The 20,285-nt window shown below is 42.1% G+C and overlaps 3 protein-coding genes across 4 annotated transcripts; 1 reads left to right on the top strand and 2 right to left on the bottom strand.

Moving 5' to 3' along the window:
- Window positions 1–116: 116 nt before the first annotated feature.
- mrm2 (mitochondrial rRNA methyltransferase 2) lies at window positions 117–3,613 on the bottom strand. The gene is made up of 2 exons (XM_080487876.1): window positions 3,280–3,613; window positions 117–1,331 (listed from the first exon to the last, which is right to left on the bottom strand). Exons 1-2 carry the CDS (start codon window positions 3,560–3,562, stop codon window positions 901–903), a joined length of 714 nt encoding a protein of 237 aa, XP_080344002.1. The 5' UTR covers window positions 3,563–3,613; the 3' UTR covers window positions 117–900.
- On the top strand, window positions 3,373–9,686 carry nudt1 (nudix (nucleoside diphosphate linked moiety X)-type motif 1). Its single transcript, XM_080487877.1, has 4 exons — window positions 3,373–3,433; window positions 4,266–4,426; window positions 6,435–6,580; window positions 9,221–9,686. The coding sequence occupies exons 2-4, from the start codon at window positions 4,275–4,277 to the stop codon at window positions 9,391–9,393; spliced, it is 471 nt and encodes a 156-aa protein (XP_080344003.1). The 5' UTR covers window positions 3,373–3,433; window positions 4,266–4,274; the 3' UTR covers window positions 9,394–9,686.
- Window positions 9,516–19,984, bottom strand: snx8a (sorting nexin 8a). 2 transcript variants are annotated; one of them, XM_080487874.1, is made up of 13 exons: window positions 19,656–19,776; window positions 18,874–19,001; window positions 18,076–18,205; window positions 17,182–17,375; window positions 16,602–16,722; window positions 15,222–15,358; window positions 14,992–15,072; window positions 14,748–14,908; window positions 14,438–14,567; window positions 14,275–14,343; window positions 13,913–14,062; window positions 11,494–11,643; window positions 9,516–10,677 (listed from the first exon to the last, which is right to left on the bottom strand). In XM_080487874.1, exons 1-13 carry the CDS (start codon window positions 19,675–19,677, stop codon window positions 10,597–10,599), a joined length of 1,554 nt encoding a protein of 517 aa, XP_080344000.1. In that variant the 5' UTR covers window positions 19,678–19,776; the 3' UTR covers window positions 9,516–10,596. The 2 variants fall into 2 exon arrangements, with proteins under 2 accessions (XP_080344000.1, XP_080344001.1); XM_080487875.1 differs by having other exon boundaries at window positions 9,517–10,677; window positions 17,182–17,372; window positions 19,656–19,984.
- Between the last annotated feature and the right edge of the window lie 301 nt (window positions 19,985–20,285).

Genomic DNA, 20,285 nt, shown 5'->3' on the forward strand with positions numbered 1-20,285 from the left:
CATCTGTCTACCTTATGCTGCAATAAAAAAAACACACAAGCATCTTCCCACAATGTCACACTTGTTTGTACAAGCCTGGAAGTTGATGAACTAAAATGTGAAAGGAGGCTTTGATTGCAAATGCACAAGATGGTAAATAGTTATTTTATTGCAAAGAACAGTCAAGTATACAGCACACAGTGGTACCAGGATGTAGTGAGAAGAATGGCTGTGTCAAGAATTCTGTGATATTTATGAGGAGAGGCCATAAACAAACATTCGCAAAAACAAGCAAATAAATAATTTGTTTTAAAATGATCCACAGAGTGACTTTCGCGGGAGTCTTACCGAAAAATTAATCTCCCGTCCTGGAAATATTTCCCCAGTAAATAGAAGTGTTTCCACTGTCGGAGAGCTGAGCCCAACAACACTCGCCTGCCTGCCAAGCTTCAGCATCATCCCACTTCCTGTTACTCAGACTGTACACCACTCTTCCCTCCGTGAGAGAATGATTACACATTTCTACATGGCTGGCAGTGCAAATTATTAGCATAAGCTCCACTAGTAAATGACTTTCTGTAACAAAAGCAAATAGCAAACTGAGTGTGTAGAACAAACAGTTACTGGAGAGGGGGGGTAAAAAAAATACACAGCACTGGGCTCTTGAGGAATATCCCACTGATTCTTCCATAGGTTTACATATTACTGATGCACTGTTGCTGCTGTGTTAAGTTTGGAGGGATGAAAAATCCCCAGTACTGTTTCATGAGTCAGTGCCTGCAGCAAGCGCCTCACCGATGCCTCAACAGTGCCATCTGTTGACGGAAGTTAATACCCGAGTCTCTTTCTGAGGTTCAGTGTCGATGGTCAGAGACGATGCGCACGCCAGGGAATCCAAGCACACCCTGCACACAGCGATCATCACCTCACTGGCTTCCTGTACATCCTCGCGAGGAAGTATCTCTCAGCCGACTCCTTCCTGCTGGCGTGTGGCTTTAAGCTCCGAACGCTGCCAAACGCGCCGCCGAGTCGGCCCTGGAGTGTCTGAGCGAGGGCCCCGTCCCAGTATTTACAGAGCAGGGACCCGCTGGGCTGTAAAACCTTCTCAGCCAAGTCTATCAAGGACAGGCACATTGTGATGAGCTTCTCGTGGTCCATGTCTCGGAACCCGCTGGCGTTGGGCGCCATGTCGCTCAGGATGACGTGGGCCCGGCCGGCCGGGAGCAGCCCCGGCAGCTTGGCCTGCGTGGCGGGGTCCGTGACGTCGTGACAGGAGAGGAGGCGGGCGCCGTCCAGGGGAGGGATGTTCAGCAGATCGATGCTGACGACTGTACCACGTGGTAACTCCGGATCTGCAGCCAGAGGAAAGACACAAAACTGTGAACCAATTCTGAATAGAGGCTATCTGATATGGACTATTTTGACTTCAGTATTGTGTCGCCTTGAGACGCTGTGGGTCGGTCGCACCGCCCAGACACTGAGGCTGAGAAGAGTCAGAAACTCTGATTTGAAAAACAACAGATATTATTCTGGTGGCTGTTGTCTGTCTAAACTGGGAGGACAGAAGCAATGGCAGAGATAGGTTGGGGTTCTATTCCGAGTGGCAGCCCCACTCGCAGTCAGCTGACTTGTATCCTTTGAAATCCTAAAATAAAACCTCCTGTGCAGTCTCACAAAATTCAACAAAAACTATCAAATAAGAAAATATATTTCGTCACAGGGATGAGATGTAAAACTGTTATTCTGCGTTATAATTTAAAAAAACTAATCAAGCTGCTACAGGTTAAAGGTGCATAAACGAATGCCACTTTTGTGCATTAGGGTGAGTGTATGAGTATCTAGTCCCTCGTTCAAGGGTGTCAAACATAAGTCCTGTGGCCCATAAGAGGCTCCAATCCGGCCCTCCAAAACACCAAGCAAATTGTTAAAATATATATATTTGTTTTTGACAAATCTCTTAAGAGGCGCCAATCTCACAGCCATGCTAAGTTTGTATAAACTATTATGAATCTAAAATAGCATAATCTGGTTGTATATTTTGTATATATACAGACAAAAGAAATCCAAGTTAAAAAACGTATTTCAGTTCATACATAAATCAAAAATTAACCATCTTTTTGTAAAGTGCTTTTCACATGGTCCAATGATTTGTGCCTGAAAACCCATACTTTTGAGAGAACACGGATTGTAGTTTAAAAAAAAAAAAAAAAAAAAAAAAGCGATTCAGATTTTCTTTCCTGATTTTCTTTCCATAGATTTTCTGCCTCTAAGCAATCACTGGTGTACCATTCATCTGTGCGAGATTATTCCTGTATAGATAATAAACGCTCTTAATCTTAGTAATCCATCACAATCAATATCGCATCTGCCTTGATTTTCATCACAGTTACATCTCTGTTGTGTTCCAATGCAGCTCAGCCTCTCCGTATTAATCTGCACTCACTTACAGCAGCATCATTAAGCAACCATAAACAAACTTTGACAAAAATAGATGCTGACATGATGAATTTTCAGAAGGAATACTGCACTTAAACAAGACTGAAGTGGCTGCATGCTGATATCCACACTTGGAAAATGGAAACAGGAGTAAAAAAAAAAAAATGAAAAATTTAAACTTCAAACTTGACTCATTATGTGGCTTCTTGAGTTCATACTTGACAATCCTAATTTATATCATTTAAAAGTTGTACTTTTGAAAAAATAAAACTCCAAACAATCAAATCATATCAAATTACGAGGACGATCTTCAGACTGTCCATATCTCCTTAATTCAATTATTTGAACGGTGTGTACAACACTAACAAAGCTACTGATAAAAATGTAAATGGAGTTCTTCTAAAAATGTAAAAGAATATAAAAAAGACCATTAAGTACGTTGTCCTGGTTGCCAGTTTTGCTTACAACCATTAAGTTATACTCAAAGTTACAGGGAGTTTCTGGGAATTATACCATTAAGTACATTTTTCTGTGATTTTACCACTACGGTTTGGATCTCTGGTAGAGAGAGGATGGTATTTGTGTTGCCCTCACCATGAGCAAAGTTGAGGTTGACCTAACGTTACATAAAAAAAATTATATATAGATATATCATTTGTATTATTAATAGTAATGTTAATATTAATAATAATAATAATAATAATAATGACAATAAGGAAATCTACAAAATTGACATCAATGTTGCAATTAGTATCAACTATACTTCAAGGCTGGAGATATTATTTTCTTTGTAAACATCACATATTGTTGAACTGATGGTCTGGCGGATCACAGTTCGTAAATGTGTCCCTGTCATTGGATCACCTGTCCCGGCTGAGTTGACCCTCTGGACCGCCACTTGACTCCAGGCTCCGGGTGCAGCACCGCAGTCCACCACGCTGTGTCCAGGCTGCAGAAGCCGGAACCTTTCGTCGATCTCCAGCAGCTTGAAGGCGCTCCTGCAGCGGAAGTTGTTGTGGTGAGAGGCTTTGACATACGGATCTCTGAGCTGCCGCTGCAGCCACCGCTGCTCCGCGGGGGTCCTGCTCTTCTTCATCAGATAGAAGGAGGAGTGGAAGCAGCTCCTCTGCACAGACTGCCTCAACATTGTTGTTGACCTGGATAACACGTGTGCGCCCTGCCGCACGGTGTAATGCGCATGCGTAAAAACGCGCCAACGTGGGTCCGCTCACTACAAAACATTCACCAACAAGGGTTCCTACCTGGGATGTTTGATCATAAAATCCATGGATATTATAGAAAAATAGAACAACTTTGCACTTTTATTTTTAATTCTTTCCCTCTGGCAACACTAAGTCGTTTGAGATGTTGCTTCTGGAAAACATCTTTTATTTTTCATTCTTTCCCTTCTGGCTACTCTAAGTCGTTTGGAATGTTGCTTCTGCATCATTAAGATGGTGACATTGGGCTTCTATATGATTGTAGTTCCTATAATATATACTGTTGTTGATTAGGTCACCGACTCACCATTCAAAGTTGTGAAAATCAAATCCGAACTTATCTTGTACAGAATTTCGTGTACTTGGTTCCGTATTGCTTCAGTTTCCGGCCGAACTCCTTTCAAAGTCACACGTGATTTTAAAGTACTCGATCTCACAAACGTGTGGATGGGGCTCCTGAATGGAGTGAGACTCCAATGGACTCAATCGGTGCTCTTACGTGTCAGCGCGTCATGTGACGCCGACGCGCGAACCACACACGCGGGAATGCGTCAAATGGAGAGTCCCGTTTGTATTCTGCAGCTGCTTTTCTGTCACTAAACATTTTAATTCCAGATTTTTCCGGGTCAGGCAGGAGGCATGCTGAGCTCCAAGCTGCTGACCCTGGTGCTGGTGGTCGAGCCCGGCAGGGTGTTGCTCGGCATGAAGAAGAGGGGCTTCGGGGCTGGAAGGTGGAACGGCTTCGGGGGCAAAGTTCAGGATGGGGAGACCATCGAGGAAGCAGCCAGGAGGTAAATCACAGAGAGAGCACAGAACAGGCAACAGCAGAGCCAAAACATTAGTGACACATTTAAGAGGGCGAAAGGGAAAGGAAGCAGGCTCAGTGTAGACCAGCAGTCTCACTAACCTACAATACCTGTACTAGAAAATGGTCCAAGTGAACTTAAAGTTCTCTTTCAAAAAAACAATCTCAGTAGGTCTCAGTCTACTGATGCTTGAGAAGATCAGGACTGATTCCCAAAGTATGGGAGGAAAAATACAACCACAATGATTCAACATGCATTGCAAATTTTTCCTTTTGTGTTTCAGCTATGATCCAGAAAAACCACGGTGCACCAAACTGACCAGTGTCACTTAAATATAGAAACTTTTTATCTGGGAAGCAAGAGGAGCGGGAAAAAACTTGTCTGAATGGCCGCTACTTGCACCTTTGTGATGAGATGGACAATATTTGCCTCCAGAGTGTCATGACTCCCATTCCATATTCTCCTGAGACTTGGTGGTTTCACCCCTGATAACAATCTAACTTTGTTGTCTGTCCATTCGAATGTCTGTGTACTCGCCATTGTTAATGGTTATAGCGTACATATGTTTGTTTTAATTGCAAAAACAAACAACGGCACCGATCTCGTGGCCCGACATGAAAACAGCGTTTCTGCCACTTCCGTGTAAACGGACATCGTTTTCAAAACGCAAAACTTATTCTGAAAAGAAAACACACAAAAAAAACAACTAGTTTTTCGCTTCAAACATTCTCGTTTAAACGGAGCGTGAGACCTGATCTGAGGTATTAATGACGATGCCATGAAAACTAGCTTCCTTACTGCGAACAAACAAGCAAGAGCCTGAAAGCCATGCTGTCAGGGTGAGTGTGTTAAAAACATGCATGCTAAAGGCCGCAAAATGCAACAGTCACAGGCGAAGCTTTTTGGAGAGTGAAATCACTGTACTGAATTTTGCAGCAGAAAAGTATCATTTAAATGGGCTTTATGGTGTAATCGTCTGTAACAATTGTGAAACGTTTTGTAAAAACAAACCTTGTGCTGGACCCCACATCAGAGAAACACTTTAAAGTTAAATTTTAAAGGTTATTATGGCACTCATTTATCAGTCCGGCCCACCCGAGATTAACTTTTCGTTCGAATGTGGCCCCTGAATGAAAATGGGTTTCCTGTGTTAGTCAGTTTAATACATTTTCACCAAAGTAAAAGAAAAACAAGTAGAAACAGGTATAATAAAAAAAAAAAAAACCTAATTATATACAACGTTTTGGTTCAAAGCAATGCGCCGGTTGTTGTTTGTCTTGGTGGAAAAAACAGGTTTGACAAGATATAACAGACTTCACAGAGCACATTACCACATCAAAGTGTCTCCTGCTGCTGTACGTGCTGTCACACTTTCAACGTGGAAAAAAAAAAATAAAAAATCTACTTGATTTCTGCGTTGTAAGTTGTATTTTTATATAACTGCAGCGCCAGCACTGATTGGCTGCTTTGTGAGCTTGATAAAAGAGATTGATGTTGAGTCTGGATGCCCCTGTAATCAGTCATTAGTAGGAAGTGTGCTGCAAAGCTGAAGGAAGGAAACCCTGAAAGCAATCAGACTCCTGTTTTCTCTCAAACTCTAAATAAACCAGCATCTTATCTATGCTCCCGCTTTCACATTAAGGTATACTAAATGAATGAAAGTGCCAATGTTTGTTCATTTCCTCCTCCAAGAAGTCAGCAGATAGTCAGCTGGTGATCATGTCGAGCCATTTACACAGATTGAAAACATCTAAACCCAGCACTCTGTGTTTGTCCTTTTAACTTTCATCCGAGGCTTTTACTCACATCCCATCAGCTTGGATAGGAAGATATTTTTGTGTGGCTGTGGATGGAAAGTCAGACTTTGACCTGGACTGTGTGTTCTGGAAGCCCTGAGGTGTTTTTAGTGTGAGTGTGGAGTGAATGCATTTAGACCATCCACCCAATGAAAAATTCAGATGGTGTTCTTTTTTTTTTTTATTCCTCCTTTTAGAGAGCTGCAGGAGGAGAGTGGTCTCACGGTGGATGCGTTGGAGAAGATCGGGAATATTAAGTTTGAATTTGTCGGGGAAACGCAGCTACTGGACGTGCATATCTTCAGAGCGGACAGTTACAACGGCGAGCCAACGGAGTCTGACGGTAGGATGCGGGGGGAGGGGGGTTATCTCAGTAGGATACAAACATTTAAAAAAAGTGAATATGAGACAAGAAATGAAGAAAAAAAAATCTAAAAGTATTCTAACTTAAACTAAAAAACGAAATAGAATAAATATAAATTGTTTAAAAACAATAAAAAAAAAAAAAGCTGATAAAAAGAGGAGAAAAGTATAACCTGCCCTGACCACAAGCCAAGCGAAATGGTTTCAGCTTTAGTTTAAAGGTCGCAGCTCTTCTAGTTTGCCTCAGATCTTCATCCAGACCTGTCATTATTCATTAATTCATTAATCTTTATTTTATTGTGTTTATTCTCCTTAAACCTTTAATCGCTCCAATTTTCTAATGTCACAAAAATGCATTTCTACATAAGTTCTATCAGTTTATGCTTTGTTTATTTTTTATGTAACATTTTCCTTGAAGAATGTCATTTAAAAAAGAAAAGAAGTTTAATGATAATGCCTCAAGTGTGTCCATGAGCGTTGCTTTAGGAGTTTTTAAAAACCTGTGTGTATGTTTTTATTTCTAGTTTAAAAGATTTTCTTAAAAATAAAGCAAATAAGAAGTTTGCAAAGGCTTTTGGGACAAATGTATGTTGGGAATAGATAAGTGTGAGGTCAAATCAGGTCTGCAACCTGCATCTCTGGAGACACATGGCTTTCAGTATATTATTGTTAATAGAAATACCAAATGTAATTGTTTTATTTGCATTCCACACTAATTTTCCAGTGTCCCTCGGGACCTCCTGTGTGGGGTGCTCCGGGAGCATGGAGTCCGGGACCCTTTGTTAAGGGCTGTCCGGTCCCTGTACGCCCGGAGCAGGAGTTTGGTTTGCATTGCCCGGCAGTAAGTCGGACCTGTTCCCAGTGCACGTTGGCCTCCAGCAGGGCTGTCCTTTGTCACCGGTTCTGTTCATAATTTTTATGGACAGAATTTCTAGGGACAGCCAGGGACTGAAGGGGGTCCACTTGGGGGACCACAGGATTTCGTCTCTGCTCTTTGCAGATGATGTGGGCCTGTTGGCTTCATCAAACCGGGACCTTCAGCGTGCACTGGCGCGGTTCGCAGCCGAGTGTGAAGCAATTATGAAGACATACAGCACCTCTAAATCCGAGGCCGTGGTTCGCGACCGGAAAAAGGTGGCTTGCCCCTTTCAGGTCGGTGGAGAGCCCTTGTCCCAAGTGGAGGAGTTCAACTATCTCGGGGTCTTGTTCACGAGTGGGGGGAACCTCACCTATGGTCATGAGCTTTGGGTCATGACCGAAAGAACGAGATCCCGGATACAAGCTGCCGAAATGAGTTTCCTCCGTATGGTGGCTGGACGCACCCTTAGAGATGGGGTGAGGAGTCACCAGGGAGGAGCTCGGAGTAGAGCCGCTGCTCCTCCACATGGAGAGGAACCAGCTGAGGTGGCGTGGGCATCTGTTTTGGATGCCTCCCTCGGGAGGTGTTCCGGGCATGTCCCTCCAGTAGGAGACCACGGGGCAGACCTAGGACACGCTGGAGGGACTGTGTCTCTCGGCTGGACTGGGAACGCCTTGGGGTCCCACCGGAAGAGCTGGAGGAAATGTCTGGGGTGAGGAAAGTCAGGGCATCCCTGCTTAGACTGCTGCCTCCGTGACCCGGCCCCGGATAAGAGGTGGACAATGGATTCATGGATAGATAGTTTGCTGTGTATGTGATGGAGTTTATTTCTTTGCTCTAACTTGTAAAGAAGACTTGAAACATTAATATTCTGCTGTCAAATATGTTGGTCCATGCTGTATTTTTGGGGAAAACATTCGGTCTGATTTCCATTTTGTGTTTTTTTTTTTTTTGTCTTCATGGAAATATTGCAATTTATTCATTCTAGTGACATTCCTGTCTAATACATGACTATACATCACAGGAATAAGGTTTTGCTTTTTTTTTGCCACCAAACTATCTATGCTTTTTTAAATGACAGACAGAAACACATTGACACACAACAGCTAAAGAACAGTGACGCCTATTGTGTGCTCTTCTGGGCCAGTGGAGTTCCGTATCGTCTGCCTGATGGTAGCAGCATGAAGGTGTGGTGCAGGGGGTGGGAGGGGTTCTCAGTGATGGCTTTCCTCACCACCGAGTGCATGTACAGTTCAGTCAGAGGGAGTTTTCTGGTTATTTTACTGGCCTGATTTATTATGCAGGCGAGTTTTGTTTTGGTGGTAGTCATGATGAAATTGAACCAGGATGAACTAGGTGGGAGTGGATTCAATGAGTGATCTGTAAACAAGTGTTAAAATGTCTTTGCTGATGTTAAAAGTCCTCAGTTGTGCAGGTGGAGACGTTGTTGTGCCTTTTTTGTAGACAGAGTCAGCATGTTGTGTCAAAGACAGGCAAGGGTCAATCTCTGTCTCCAGATACTTAAAACTCTGCACTTGCTCCACCAGCTGACCGTTGATGCTGAGCGGTTGGAACAGGTGCTTTGGGTTTTTCCCCCTGGATCAACAGGACAGCTCCTTCGTTATTTGCAGGAAAAACGGCTCATTGGGTCATTCAGGTTGCCGACCTCTGGGTTAAATCAATAATCGATGCATTGCTGCAGATATTTTTCGATCAGAATTGAAGGATTTTCTAATCGTGTTGTTTTCTTTTGTTTCCTAGAAATGAGGCCTCAGTGGTTCGACAGTGACCAAATCCCTTTCAGCCAGATGTGGCCCGACGATCACATGTGGTTCCCTCTGATGCTGCAGAAGAAGAAATTTGTGGGTCACTTCAAGTTTCAGGGTCACGATGTGATTCTCAGCCACACACTGGAAGAGGTGGACAAGGTCTGACCGGGACGTGTGAAGAAACGCCTTCGGGTGTAGACGACCAAGATGAACTGTTTTGGTTTGGAAGTGGGACGATGCTGTTACGCGAAATGAATGGAGCAATCAAAGAAAAAACTAGCAACAATACACAAGAAATGTTCATTTTATTCTAATTGATAGGCAACAATTAAGACTCCATTGCAATATTTACAGTATCTACATGTGTTACTTTCTTGGGTCCAAGTTAAAGTAAATGCCAAAAAGTGTTTCATACTGTATGTACAGAATCTGTTCATTAAATATGAGATGTTGCATTCTCTGATCTAAATGTCAAGTCATTTCATTGTATTGTAGGAGCATCTTTAAAAAGAAAAAGCTTAATTTATCCCTTTCATTACTTTATCAAAATGTACAATATTCTAATAAAGTGTCTGTCAACACAAATATACTGAAATATCTGAGCAATCTGACTGCATTCGACAATATCTAAATGGTTTGTCATCAACTAGAGCAGCCTAAAGTGAAGTGAAAGGGAAGAAAGATGGCCTTTCAATTGAAGCTACAGAGGAATTCTCCTCCCGTGCACTTAGATGAACGTAGATCCTTTATCTTTGGCAATAAGTCAATAGCTTATAGTGTTATCACTGACTTTGTCGTTGGTGCCAGAACTGATCATTTTACCCACAGTTCTCACCACCTTGAAACATTTACAGTTGGAGGCCTTTAAGATAGCTTATGAAATAAAAAAAAGAGGCAATCTGTAGCGCTGCATAAAGTAAAAAAATATGTGGATAAACAACCTTATAAACTAAACTCTGCATCAACAATACATTGGTCTAAAGTTATTCATTGAGTAGAACCTTCATGTTCCGTCCCTGTGAGTTCATCTCTCATATCTTAGTGTGTAAAACCTTTTACAAGTAAGAAACAAGTGTGAATATACTGTCCGCTTTGTATTTCTTGTAAAATAACACCTCAGTTATTCTGCTTTGTTGGCTTGCAAAAGCAAATTATGAACATAATATTGATATTAAGCATGTTCTCCACAGCACTGTAATAAAAAAAAATCTATTTTCTGAATGGAATGTGTTAAAAAAAAAAAAAAAAAAAGGAAATGTGCATTATGCTTTCTGTTCTCTTTGCTTTAGCTCACAGAGCTTTGTTTTATTTTCCAGTCTACGATTCTAATCAGCGACAGTGTTTCTCTTCATCTCATGTGCGTCGGGTTCAGGCCGGAGGCTTCAATCCGTTATTACCAGCGAAAAGACACCCAAGCTTTGGCTGGAGCTCGTTCCACACCTCTCCCATCTGGAGACAGAGAAAAGAATTTAGAAACTTTTAAGAACTGGATAAAATACATCGTCTAGCTCCATTACTGCTAAGCCCACCAATGAAGCTCATGTTTTTGTTGGAGAAAAGCAGAGTGCCCAATATAACAAAGTAAATTCATTCATGCACATAGAACAGGTGTCAAACATAAGGGCCCGTGGGCCAAAGCCAGCCCACTAAAGTCTCTAATCTTGCCTCTTGCCTGACAAACCAGTATGAAAACTGTCAAAAATTCAGAGAAAACATTGATTTTCAGACTTTTGATTGTGTTTTTAGACATTCCCTGTATTTTGCACCAGAAGGTTTCAATAAAATTGGCTTCATGTTGAGATTTTTGTTAGTAGTTTTTGATAAAAAAAGACATTCTCATCACATATACACATAAGTCTGAAGGTTATTATGGCACTAGTTTACTGGCCCGGCCAACTGATAATGAGATTGGGCTGTGTGTGGCCTCTGAATTAAAACGTGTTTGACACCCCTGATACATAATGTCGCCAAGAACAAACTTGAACCAGGGATGATCTCAATCTGAGGCAATAGTGCGTAACACTACACCACCGTGCAGTCAGCTGTTGTGCAATGAATCAAAAATACAGTTTTGGGGGTTTCAAACTAATTTTGATAAAATTCTTATAAACAGATTTAAAGAAAAAAAAAAAAAAAAAATATATATATATATATATTAAATTTTTTCCATTTAGCGATACCAGTCACCAATATCTCTTAATATTCTGCTGGAAAAAAATAAAAATACAACATTCAAACTGATAAGTAATAAGTTATTAGTCTCACCTCTCTGTGTCCTTGAACCTGGGAGTTGACGAAAGCCCCGAGAATGTGCGAGGTGATGGGAAGGTAGGTGAAGATGAGCTGCGTCTCTTGGTGAAGGCAGAACAGGGAGAAGTAGTTGCGCAGCTCCATGGTCTGAATGGCATTTTCTTGCTGGTGTGAGAGCAAAACACACAAGTTGACATCCAAACCCAGTTTGAGAAAAGATAGCCACACAGAGAGCATTGGATTGCAGGGAAACCTCACCATCATCTCCTCATGAAAATTCTGATGCATCAGAGCCACAAAATCAACCAACAAATCATTCAATTCCATTTTTATTGACTTAAAAAGTTCTTTGAAAAAGGTCATTGTTTATGTCAATGTTGCAGAGAAACACGAGAGACCATTAAACTCACGTTAGCAGTGAAAGACATTCCTCACTAGAAATATGGATATTGATATACAAAGCAAAATACTTTGGTAAAAGTACAGATAAATATCAAAGAACAGGTAATAACTCAACTTAATTACCTATAAAACACTCACAATTACAGAAAAAGTTTCTGAGATTTGTAAATGGAGGATATTGTTGTGATCACTCAGAGGTCCTGAAGGTGATTTTTTTTTCTTTAAGGCTGAATTATTCATTTATCTGCCACCCAAACAGGATCCCATTCATTCTGTGTTGATATGTTGTGTGGTTTAGGTGACTGTTTTGTTAGTTCTCTCTGCTTGTTGTTCCTTGATAATAGTGTATTTTCAGTAAGGTAATGTTTATTGATGGAGACAATTTCCTGTAATCCACTTGGGTGTCTTTCCTGTCCTGCACAGTTCGGTTTCATCTTCTTGTAATTCTGTAGAATATTCCTATTTTACCTATTTACATTTTAAATAGGAAAGAACTCAATAGACACTTTCTTTATATTGAATGATAACAGTCAAGAGTGTGAGAATGTCACAGGCATTTTAAGCCCTCAATTTCTCATGACATTTAATGGTATCCACTCATCAGTGGTTTTCTCATGTATCCATTTTTACTCACTATTTAAAAGAAGAAAACAAACTGAATTGCTTTTCATTCCAATTTTATGCTGAACAAAGTTCAATATTTTATTGTTTTTGGGTTCAGTTGCAGTGCACATTTGCTCTCTCCAGAAGTTAAGCAGAAATGTCACTTGGGGGAAACCTTCACCTCCTGAAAACTGCAGCTGTACATTAACAACACTGCTGATTCAAGTAGCCCACACAGGGGAGACTTTATCTCCTTCAGGTACAAGGCCAAGGTTGGAGCTTCTTCAGCCTGCTGACTCAGCAGTCAGGAAGCAAAACACAAGACCTTTAGGTTTCCGGGATGAGATATTGCTGCATTTATTACATTTTCAGTGGAGAGTTGACGTTTACAGTCACTTTCACTTCACACTGTGCCAATTCTTGACTATTCTCTATACCAGGGGTGACAACTATCGAAAGTTTTTGAGACATTTCACTGTATATTTGCACCAGAATGTGTCATTAAAATTTGCTTTATGTTGAAATTGTAGTCATTTTTAGTAGTAATTGTTTTTTGTTTTTTTAAAATATGGACATTTTCATGACGTATATTCTGCGCCACAACGAAGAAAAACTTAAATTTGAATGTTATTATGGCTCAATTTTACCAGTCTGGCCCACTAAAGATGAAATTGGGCTGAATGTGGAAACTTCTTTATGCTGAGGGGGTGCATTCCATTTCTTGGCCCTTTTCTAATGAGTATTTGTAGCTTTTACAAAATGTATGTAAGCTTTAACATTTTTTTGTATTTTTGTTGTGTTGCACAACGGATAGTCAACTTCATTATGACTCTTATTCTGCAGCTACATTCAGCAAAGAAAGTTAAAATAATAAATCTACTAACTTGTACGGTAAACATGTTCCTGAAGTCAGCCTCCAGAAGATAACCGTGGATTAAACTATTCAGAGGGTGATCAAGTTTTTTTTTTGTTTTTTTTTTAAAGCTTTTCGGCTGCGTACGAGTTACATTTTATGAGAAAGAAAAGCAAAAACGGCTCTTTTAACTGCTGCAGACGCCGACTCTTAACCAGCGCAGCCACTCGAGCGCTCGTTCATGCAGTGAAGCAAATGCTCAGAGAACAAAGGACGAATGAGCACACTCTTTTCCGCTGCTGTAGAAAGCAGGAAAGCACTAAAGCAAACTTAGAATTACCGGTTTTATCAACCAGCAACTTCAGCAACAAGCAACTTCAGCTGAGCCAAGACATTTCCATGTCATGTAAATATGGAGCCTGGAGTTACATGATGCACTACAAGTAGAGGTTTTATTCAAAGAGGGTTCCAAATATGTGGGCGTGCTGCCTTTAAATGAGCACCATTAGACAGACTTCAGCCACAAAAATCCGCCTTGTGAACGTTGGAGGAGAAAAGCTGCAGGCGGAGAATCACCTGAATAATGCGGGATTCCAGCTGCTCCACAGATGCCTGCTCTTTGGGCTGCACCGTGGCGCTCATCATCTGCCTCTTCATCATGCCGTACTTGTGCAGCGCTCTCTGGTGCTCGTGGAGCACGCCCTTCTCGTGGCGCTCGCAGAGATCCTGCAGGAAAAACAAATTGCGACGGTAGAAGTGATCTGAATCAGAATGGGAAGACGGGAGGAGACGAGGTGATGGGGGAATTGTTTAAACGCATTATCGAATTAGCTTATGTATCAGTGTTAATAGACTGAATAGAAGTTATGGAGAATGGCAATGTGTCTCCTGCCCGGGTTCAATAAGCACGTCAGTAACCTGAAGAGAATATCACTCACTCTGTAGGACTGCAGCAAATCCAGGAAAAGATTCAGTTTTTCCACAACATCATCTTCCTCCCGTCGACCCTAAAGACAAAACAAAACGGCATTTATTACCCTGTGCCAGTTTGGGAGCAGCACACGGGAGCAGGTGGCGGAGATGAAGGGCCGAGGGCAGTACCTGCTGAGCAGCTTTGTCGGATAGGACGGCGAACTCCACCGACAAGCTCTTCAGCGCCTGACGGAGGCTCCCCCAGGAGCTTTGAGAAGAGGCCAAGGAGGGAAGAGATGAAGCATCTGAGCCCAGCGTGCTGCAGAAAGCAACATTATTACAGGATGCAATATTGCAGTGCGTCAGCTGCCAAACTCATTTCGGGGTAACAACCATGAAGAGACACGACAACACAGAGAATTTGAATCTTACTAAGCAAACCTGGGAGACCCGGGGAGACTACAGTAAAGCTGACGTCATCCCCGCGGTTATGAGATACCTGAGCTCTCTGCCAAACATAAGCAGATCAGTCGCATTCTCCTTGGAACGCTCCGCCATCTTCTCGGCTCGATCCCTCAGCTTCTGGAAGCTGTTGTGGATGTTCCTGATCATCTCTCTGCTCGTGGAGAACTGAGCCTGTATGTCAGCCGGGAGATATTCCTACAAAACAAATTCAACGAGAAATGAAAACGGCTGGCAAATGCACAAGTAGGCGGTCACATCACACATGCTGCGCGACCGACCTTTGCCAGGGTTGCGATTCTGTTGGTCATAAACTCGTCACCCGTTTTCTTGTAATTGTCACGCAGCTTGGCCTGAACATCCTGTTATGAAGAGGGGAAAAAAAAAAAAAAAAAAGAAAGAGCAGTGAATACAGGATGCATTACGCAGTCCGTCATCATGAGGACTGTGCTCATTGTGCAACAGCAGCTCGTGCCAAAGAATGGTGGAGAAATGTGAAGCGAGGACTCACAGAGCCGTTGAAGGTGAGGAAAGTCTTGACCAACTCGTCCTCTGAGAAGAAGGGATGTCGGCCCACCAAGTTAATGAACCTGCACAGAGCACGTCTCCTCCCCTCGATGAACTCCCGCTCGGACACATTTGTCAAGACTGTGGACAGAAACCAAAAAAATTTAAATAAAAAAAATCTATTGAATTACTTAAGTGCATCCCCATGGTGATTTATCACATCCTCATTTGACTGAATTATTTCCGACTGAAAGATCAGATTGTCCACGTTTACATGAATATGGAATGGGAGGGTTTATATGCATCATATTCATCTTTAGCCAGAAGCAAACCGGGAATGAAGATGGATTTATCATCAAGACAGATCAAGTTTTTGATGTTTCCTAAAGCAGCATTTCCACTACTTGGACCAGTTATGCTTCCCCATGGCTGTTTTCTAGAAACCTCACGGGTCACATGGTGACTTTACATAATAGACGTGTAGAGTGGGAAGCAATTCGATGTGCCGTTTACGTGGATTTTGATTATAAACAGGGTTACACCACCATCTTCAATTGGGTAAGGCCAATCTCATGAGAAATGTTTCAACATCTTCGTTTTTATTGGATCATCATTTAATCAGATCACTTGTGGTCCATGTAGCGAGAGCGCAGGATTTTAATCGCACGTGTCCACCAATCAGCAGACAGGCTGTTTGAAGGCACCTTTTACGTTTATGCAAGTTACATGTAAAATCAGAAGAAAAACAAAAACAACAATCGGGAAAAATGTAAACATAAATATCCCTATACAGCAGATTTACTCATGTGGTGCAACGTTCTGACAAATCTCGGACTTGATTAAAACCCAGCGAAGCAGTTGCCTCATCATGTGAGTGCACTGACGTGATTATCACTCCCAGGCTCCAGGAAGTCATTGTGGATTCATTCTGTGCATCACTCGCGTCTTTGTTGCTTCAACACAATACAGTTAATGAACTGCAAAGTCAGTGAGTGAAACGGCAGAAACTGAAGCATTGCCAGTTTGATAATGAGACAAGGCTGAGCTCCAGTTGGTTTAGGTCGGGATGTAGATCACAATTTAGTTCAGGGGCCACGTTCAGCCCGATTTCAACTCGAGTGGGCCAGACCGGTAAAATAGTGCCATAATAACCTATAATTATTCAATGAATTTAAACTTCAGAGGTTTCCTTTTATGTGGTGAACCATACACGTGATGAAAATGTCTACATTTTCACAAAACCAAACACTTATTAACAAAAATGGTGCAGTGTGAAATGAAGCACTATTTCTGATTGAAATACTCAGGTCGTCGCTCTCGGGTGTTTTTGTTTTGTGCACGCTGTCAGTCGCACGCTGTCGTTTCAAGCAGCAGAGTCACCCACCTCCCTTTAGCATCCTTTTAGGCGGTAAAGCGGGCACCACTCTGTAGGCGAATCTCTGAAGCAAGACCTCATGGAAGACGTCAAAATCACTGTATCGCCGGTAAACCGATATTTTGTAACGCTAGAAATACAGAAAATAAAAACACTTTAACATAGACTGAGGCGTTGTCGCTCACATCTATACAGTTTTTAGCCTCCCGTTAGTTCTTACCAAATTACAAGTATAAGTAACAACAATAATAATAATAATAATAATAATAATATTCTTGCATTTAAAACAAATCAAATATCATGAATGTGAACAGAATTTAAGAATCTTCAGCAAGGCTTTAAAGACTTCCACAGAACTGGCCTGTCACATCTCAACAGGTAGGCGGTTTCACAACATTGCTTTGACCAGAGTTCCCAGAATCGTTCGACACAAGAGGATTTAACACATCAGCACAATAAGACGGTGCAAGAGCAGTTAAAATTCTGCCCGAGATGCAAGAACTGGGGGAGAACCTGATCCTATTTGCCCACTCTGGTACAAACACAAGCTGCAGTGTTTCCTGTAGGCGGGTTTTGTGCCGAGCCTCACCTGGCTGGTGACCTGGTACTCCACATGTTTGAGGAACAATCCCTTCTTCTCGGGTATGAGCTCCACCTGCACCGTGTCTCTGGTCAGGAGCTTGTCCAGCGTCTGCGACATGGTCAGCACGTCGTCCTGAGCCGGCTGCATCCTCAATGTGCTCAGGTCTCTCGGATCCCCGAGCTGAGGTTTGGGTAACTCTGCTGGCCACACAACCAGAACCCACATCTGATATTTGCTTTCTGTGACCGGCTCAATAGGCTGACACGAGTTTCCCAACTGTGAGCAAAGTCAACGTTAACAACCGCTATTCAGAAAAGCTCTGTTTGTCTTCTGCCGGCACAGTATTGTGCTGAGCATTCACGCGATCTGTTAGTCCAGAACATTCCAAGAAGGGCATGAATTGAATGTGATTTTCACTGCGACAAATGAAAACTGGTTCTGGCGGGGAAGTGGGCGGCGACAAGCTGCCATGCTGACCACACCTGAAATAACAAGGAGGGAGCCTTAAATAGTCGCAGAAGTTCGGGGATAAATCGAGCCAGCGTAATGGGCACCTCAATGAAAACCAGAAGACTTCCCCCCCCTGTCATCTTCCGACTGTGGGACATGCAACCGAAAGCTGGCTTCTCTGCCCACATCGTATGAAGCAACATTTAACTAAAGGAGCTGAGCGCGAGCTTCTCTTTTCACTCTTCCACAAATAGCCACGCAGTGCAGTACACAACACATGACCGAAACTGAAGCTTTGCATCTTTAAAAGGCAGTTAAAAAAAAAAAAAATTGACATTTCCCCTGTGTGATTGAAATGCCCTCACTTTAAAAGTACTGCTGAGGCTACCGCGGAATCACCAAGCTACTCATTAAGAAAAGACTTTACAGCTCTGTAACACTGTCACCTACCTTGTATGCAGTTCTCTAGGAGTTTGGGGCTGGGCTGCTTTCCCTGCTGAGCCAGGGCAATCAGAGCCAACGCTTTATAGAGGGACAACTTGCTCAGGAATCCGTCCGAGGAGTCGACCTGCTCGGCAATCTGACAGAGACAAAGACAAGCTGAGATCTAACATCAACTCCGGTTTGAATTCCTCGGACATATGAAAGATAAAAAACAAAAAGCTTGCTGGAAACAAATGCCAAGTCAGGGAATAAGAAAATCCAACTGAATGGTGAGCTGGCTCGGGAATAGGGCGAAGATGTTACACATTCAAGAGTCATTTCATAACGTTGGTCTATTGTACCAATCAGCGACTACATATCTGCAAGAATGGTTAGGAAAACAGCTGACGGACCACTAATCAGTCATTTCACACATTATTTCAGCTGGTTAGTCCATCTTCTGCCTAACTTCTGCTTACTTTTCTGACCACTAGATCTTTATTCTGAGTAGTCAATCACGACACACAATGTTATTTCAGCTTTCGAGTTCATCTTTTTGATTAAAAAAAAAATCATTGAAATTGATGACACAGTTTATTTTTCAGATTTCAGCCACATTTCTGGTAATAAATCAACAGTATGTGAACGATGGGAGTACAAAGCAGGCATCGGTGACAGAAAACACAGCATCACATTCATAGATCAGTGTGGCAGAGAGACTGGATTGCACTTCATAATAGAATAAACGTATGTAAAGCTGTAGTGTTAGAAAAAAAAGAGCTTTCTAGCGTCTCTGGCTGCTGCATACTGACACGTCTCCCTCACCTGGGTCAAAACCGTCTTGGAGAGATCAGTTCTCAGAAGCAGCCGCTGAAAAACCTCACGTGGTACTCGCTCATCTGTCCTGCAGTGGATTGCCTCGTATACTTCCCTGTAGTAGGCAGGAACTGAACCTAGGAGGGGGACAACACCTCCATAGCATCAACACATAGGCGATGTCTGATCAGGACTTTACAGAGGCGTCATCCGTTTTTTCGGGTGATAGATCATTTACACCTATAAAGATCGTACTATGAGCATTTTTGAGCATTTAAAAATTGAAAGCTGTAAGACAAATCGTAGAAATTCAAGACGTCAACAACCTTTATAGAAGCGTGCGGCAGATTAGAAGATATGACAGGTGAGATCTCTGCAGGCTTGCTCAAGCCTTCAAGTGACAGTTTTCTACATGCAAAGAAAAAAAAGGGTTAAAAAAAAAAAAAAAAAAAAAAAAAGGCAACAACAGCTTCAGCTTTAACAGAAGCGATCAGTATTAACTGTGCACAGAGACAGTCAAAATCCATCAACAGGTGGGTGAAAGTGAGATGAAAACCGCTGACTAAGCCTTTCAGGATGGGCCAACTTCATTCCGATCACAATGTACCCAAAAGTTCTCTCTGGTCAGCTCACTGCGGTTCCCACGGCCAGGAGCGTTCGTCTCACACTCAAACACATCTCACACATGGCTTTCCTCACGAAGACAAACAAACTAACAACACACGCAAATGTAGCCTAGCGGGAAACGGTCTGGCGACAGAGTTGGAAAATAGGAAGTTTTGGCACTGTACCTTCATTGATCTCTCCTGCCATGGTTCAGCCTGTCATGTGAGCACAAGAGCACCTCCATGTGATTTCCTGCAGGAGCGAAAAAACAAGTCATTTATTTCTTAAAGTTGTAGTAAGTGCTGGTTAAAGTCCAACATCGGAGCAGGGCAATATAAAGTGGCAATCAAGATTGTTGTGGGAGCAAAACATTTTTAAAGGGTGATTAAAACTTTATATCTGTATTTATTTCAGGGTGTGTTTTATGTCAGTCGCTCCTGACTTCGATAAAGCTGTCACATGATGTCGTCTACACTTCACACATCCACACATCAAACAGATTATTTAAAGCTGTGTGTTTCCTCGTTGATCTTGAGCAAACACATTTGTTTTATTTTCTGTTCCTCATTCTAAAAATCTGCCAGCGTAAATAAAGATGCGTTCAGGAGCTCCTCGGATATTTGGTCATTAAGTTTTGAAAATGTGTTGCATAGACATAATAAGGGGGCGAAAGGGCGTGAACATTATGTGCCATGGTTTTTTGTTGTTTTTGTTTTTGTGTTTTAAAACGTATTATGTCTCAGAAGATTCCGGCCAGTTCAACTCTAGTACTCAGTTACTCCCAGTTTTCAACAGTACAGTCTTATTAAAAGAAG

This window comes from Lipophrys pholis (genome assembly GCF_963383615.2).
Source record: "Lipophrys pholis genome assembly, chromosome: 19".
NCBI classification, from domain to species: Eukaryota; Metazoa; Chordata; class Actinopteri; order Blenniiformes; family Blenniidae; genus Lipophrys; species Lipophrys pholis.

Excerpts from the sequence above, each read along its gene's own strand:
- mrm2 (XM_080487876.1), bottom strand. The coding sequence starts at position 3,562 with ATGTTGAGGCAGTCTGTGCAGAGGAGCTGCTTCCACTCCTCCTTCTAT. Across the intron at positions 1,332-3,279 it reads GGTCAACTCAGCCGGGACAG|ATCCGGAGTTACCACGTGGT; the intron begins GTGATCCAATGA and ends CTCTGGCTGCAG.
- nudt1 (XM_080487877.1), top strand. The coding sequence starts at position 4,275 with ATGCTGAGCTCCAAGCTGCTGACCCTGGTGCTGGTGGTCGAGCCCGGC. Across the intron at positions 4,427-6,434 it reads ATCGAGGAAGCAGCCAGGAG|AGAGCTGCAGGAGGAGAGTG; the intron begins GTAAATCACAGA and ends TCCTCCTTTTAG. Across the intron at positions 6,581-9,220 it reads CGAGCCAACGGAGTCTGACG|AAATGAGGCCTCAGTGGTTC; the intron begins GTAGGATGCGGG and ends TTTGTTTCCTAG.
- snx8a (XM_080487874.1), bottom strand. The coding sequence starts at position 19,677 with ATGGCAGGAGAGATCAATGAAG. Across the intron at positions 15,073-15,221 it reads TCCTCACCTTCAACGGCTCT|GATGTTCAGGCCAAGCTGCG; the intron begins GTGAGTCCTCGC and ends TCTTCATAACAG. Across the intron at positions 14,063-14,274 it reads ATTTGCTGCAGTCCTACAGA|GATCTCTGCGAGCGCCACGA; the intron begins GTGAGTGATATT and ends TTTTTCCTGCAG.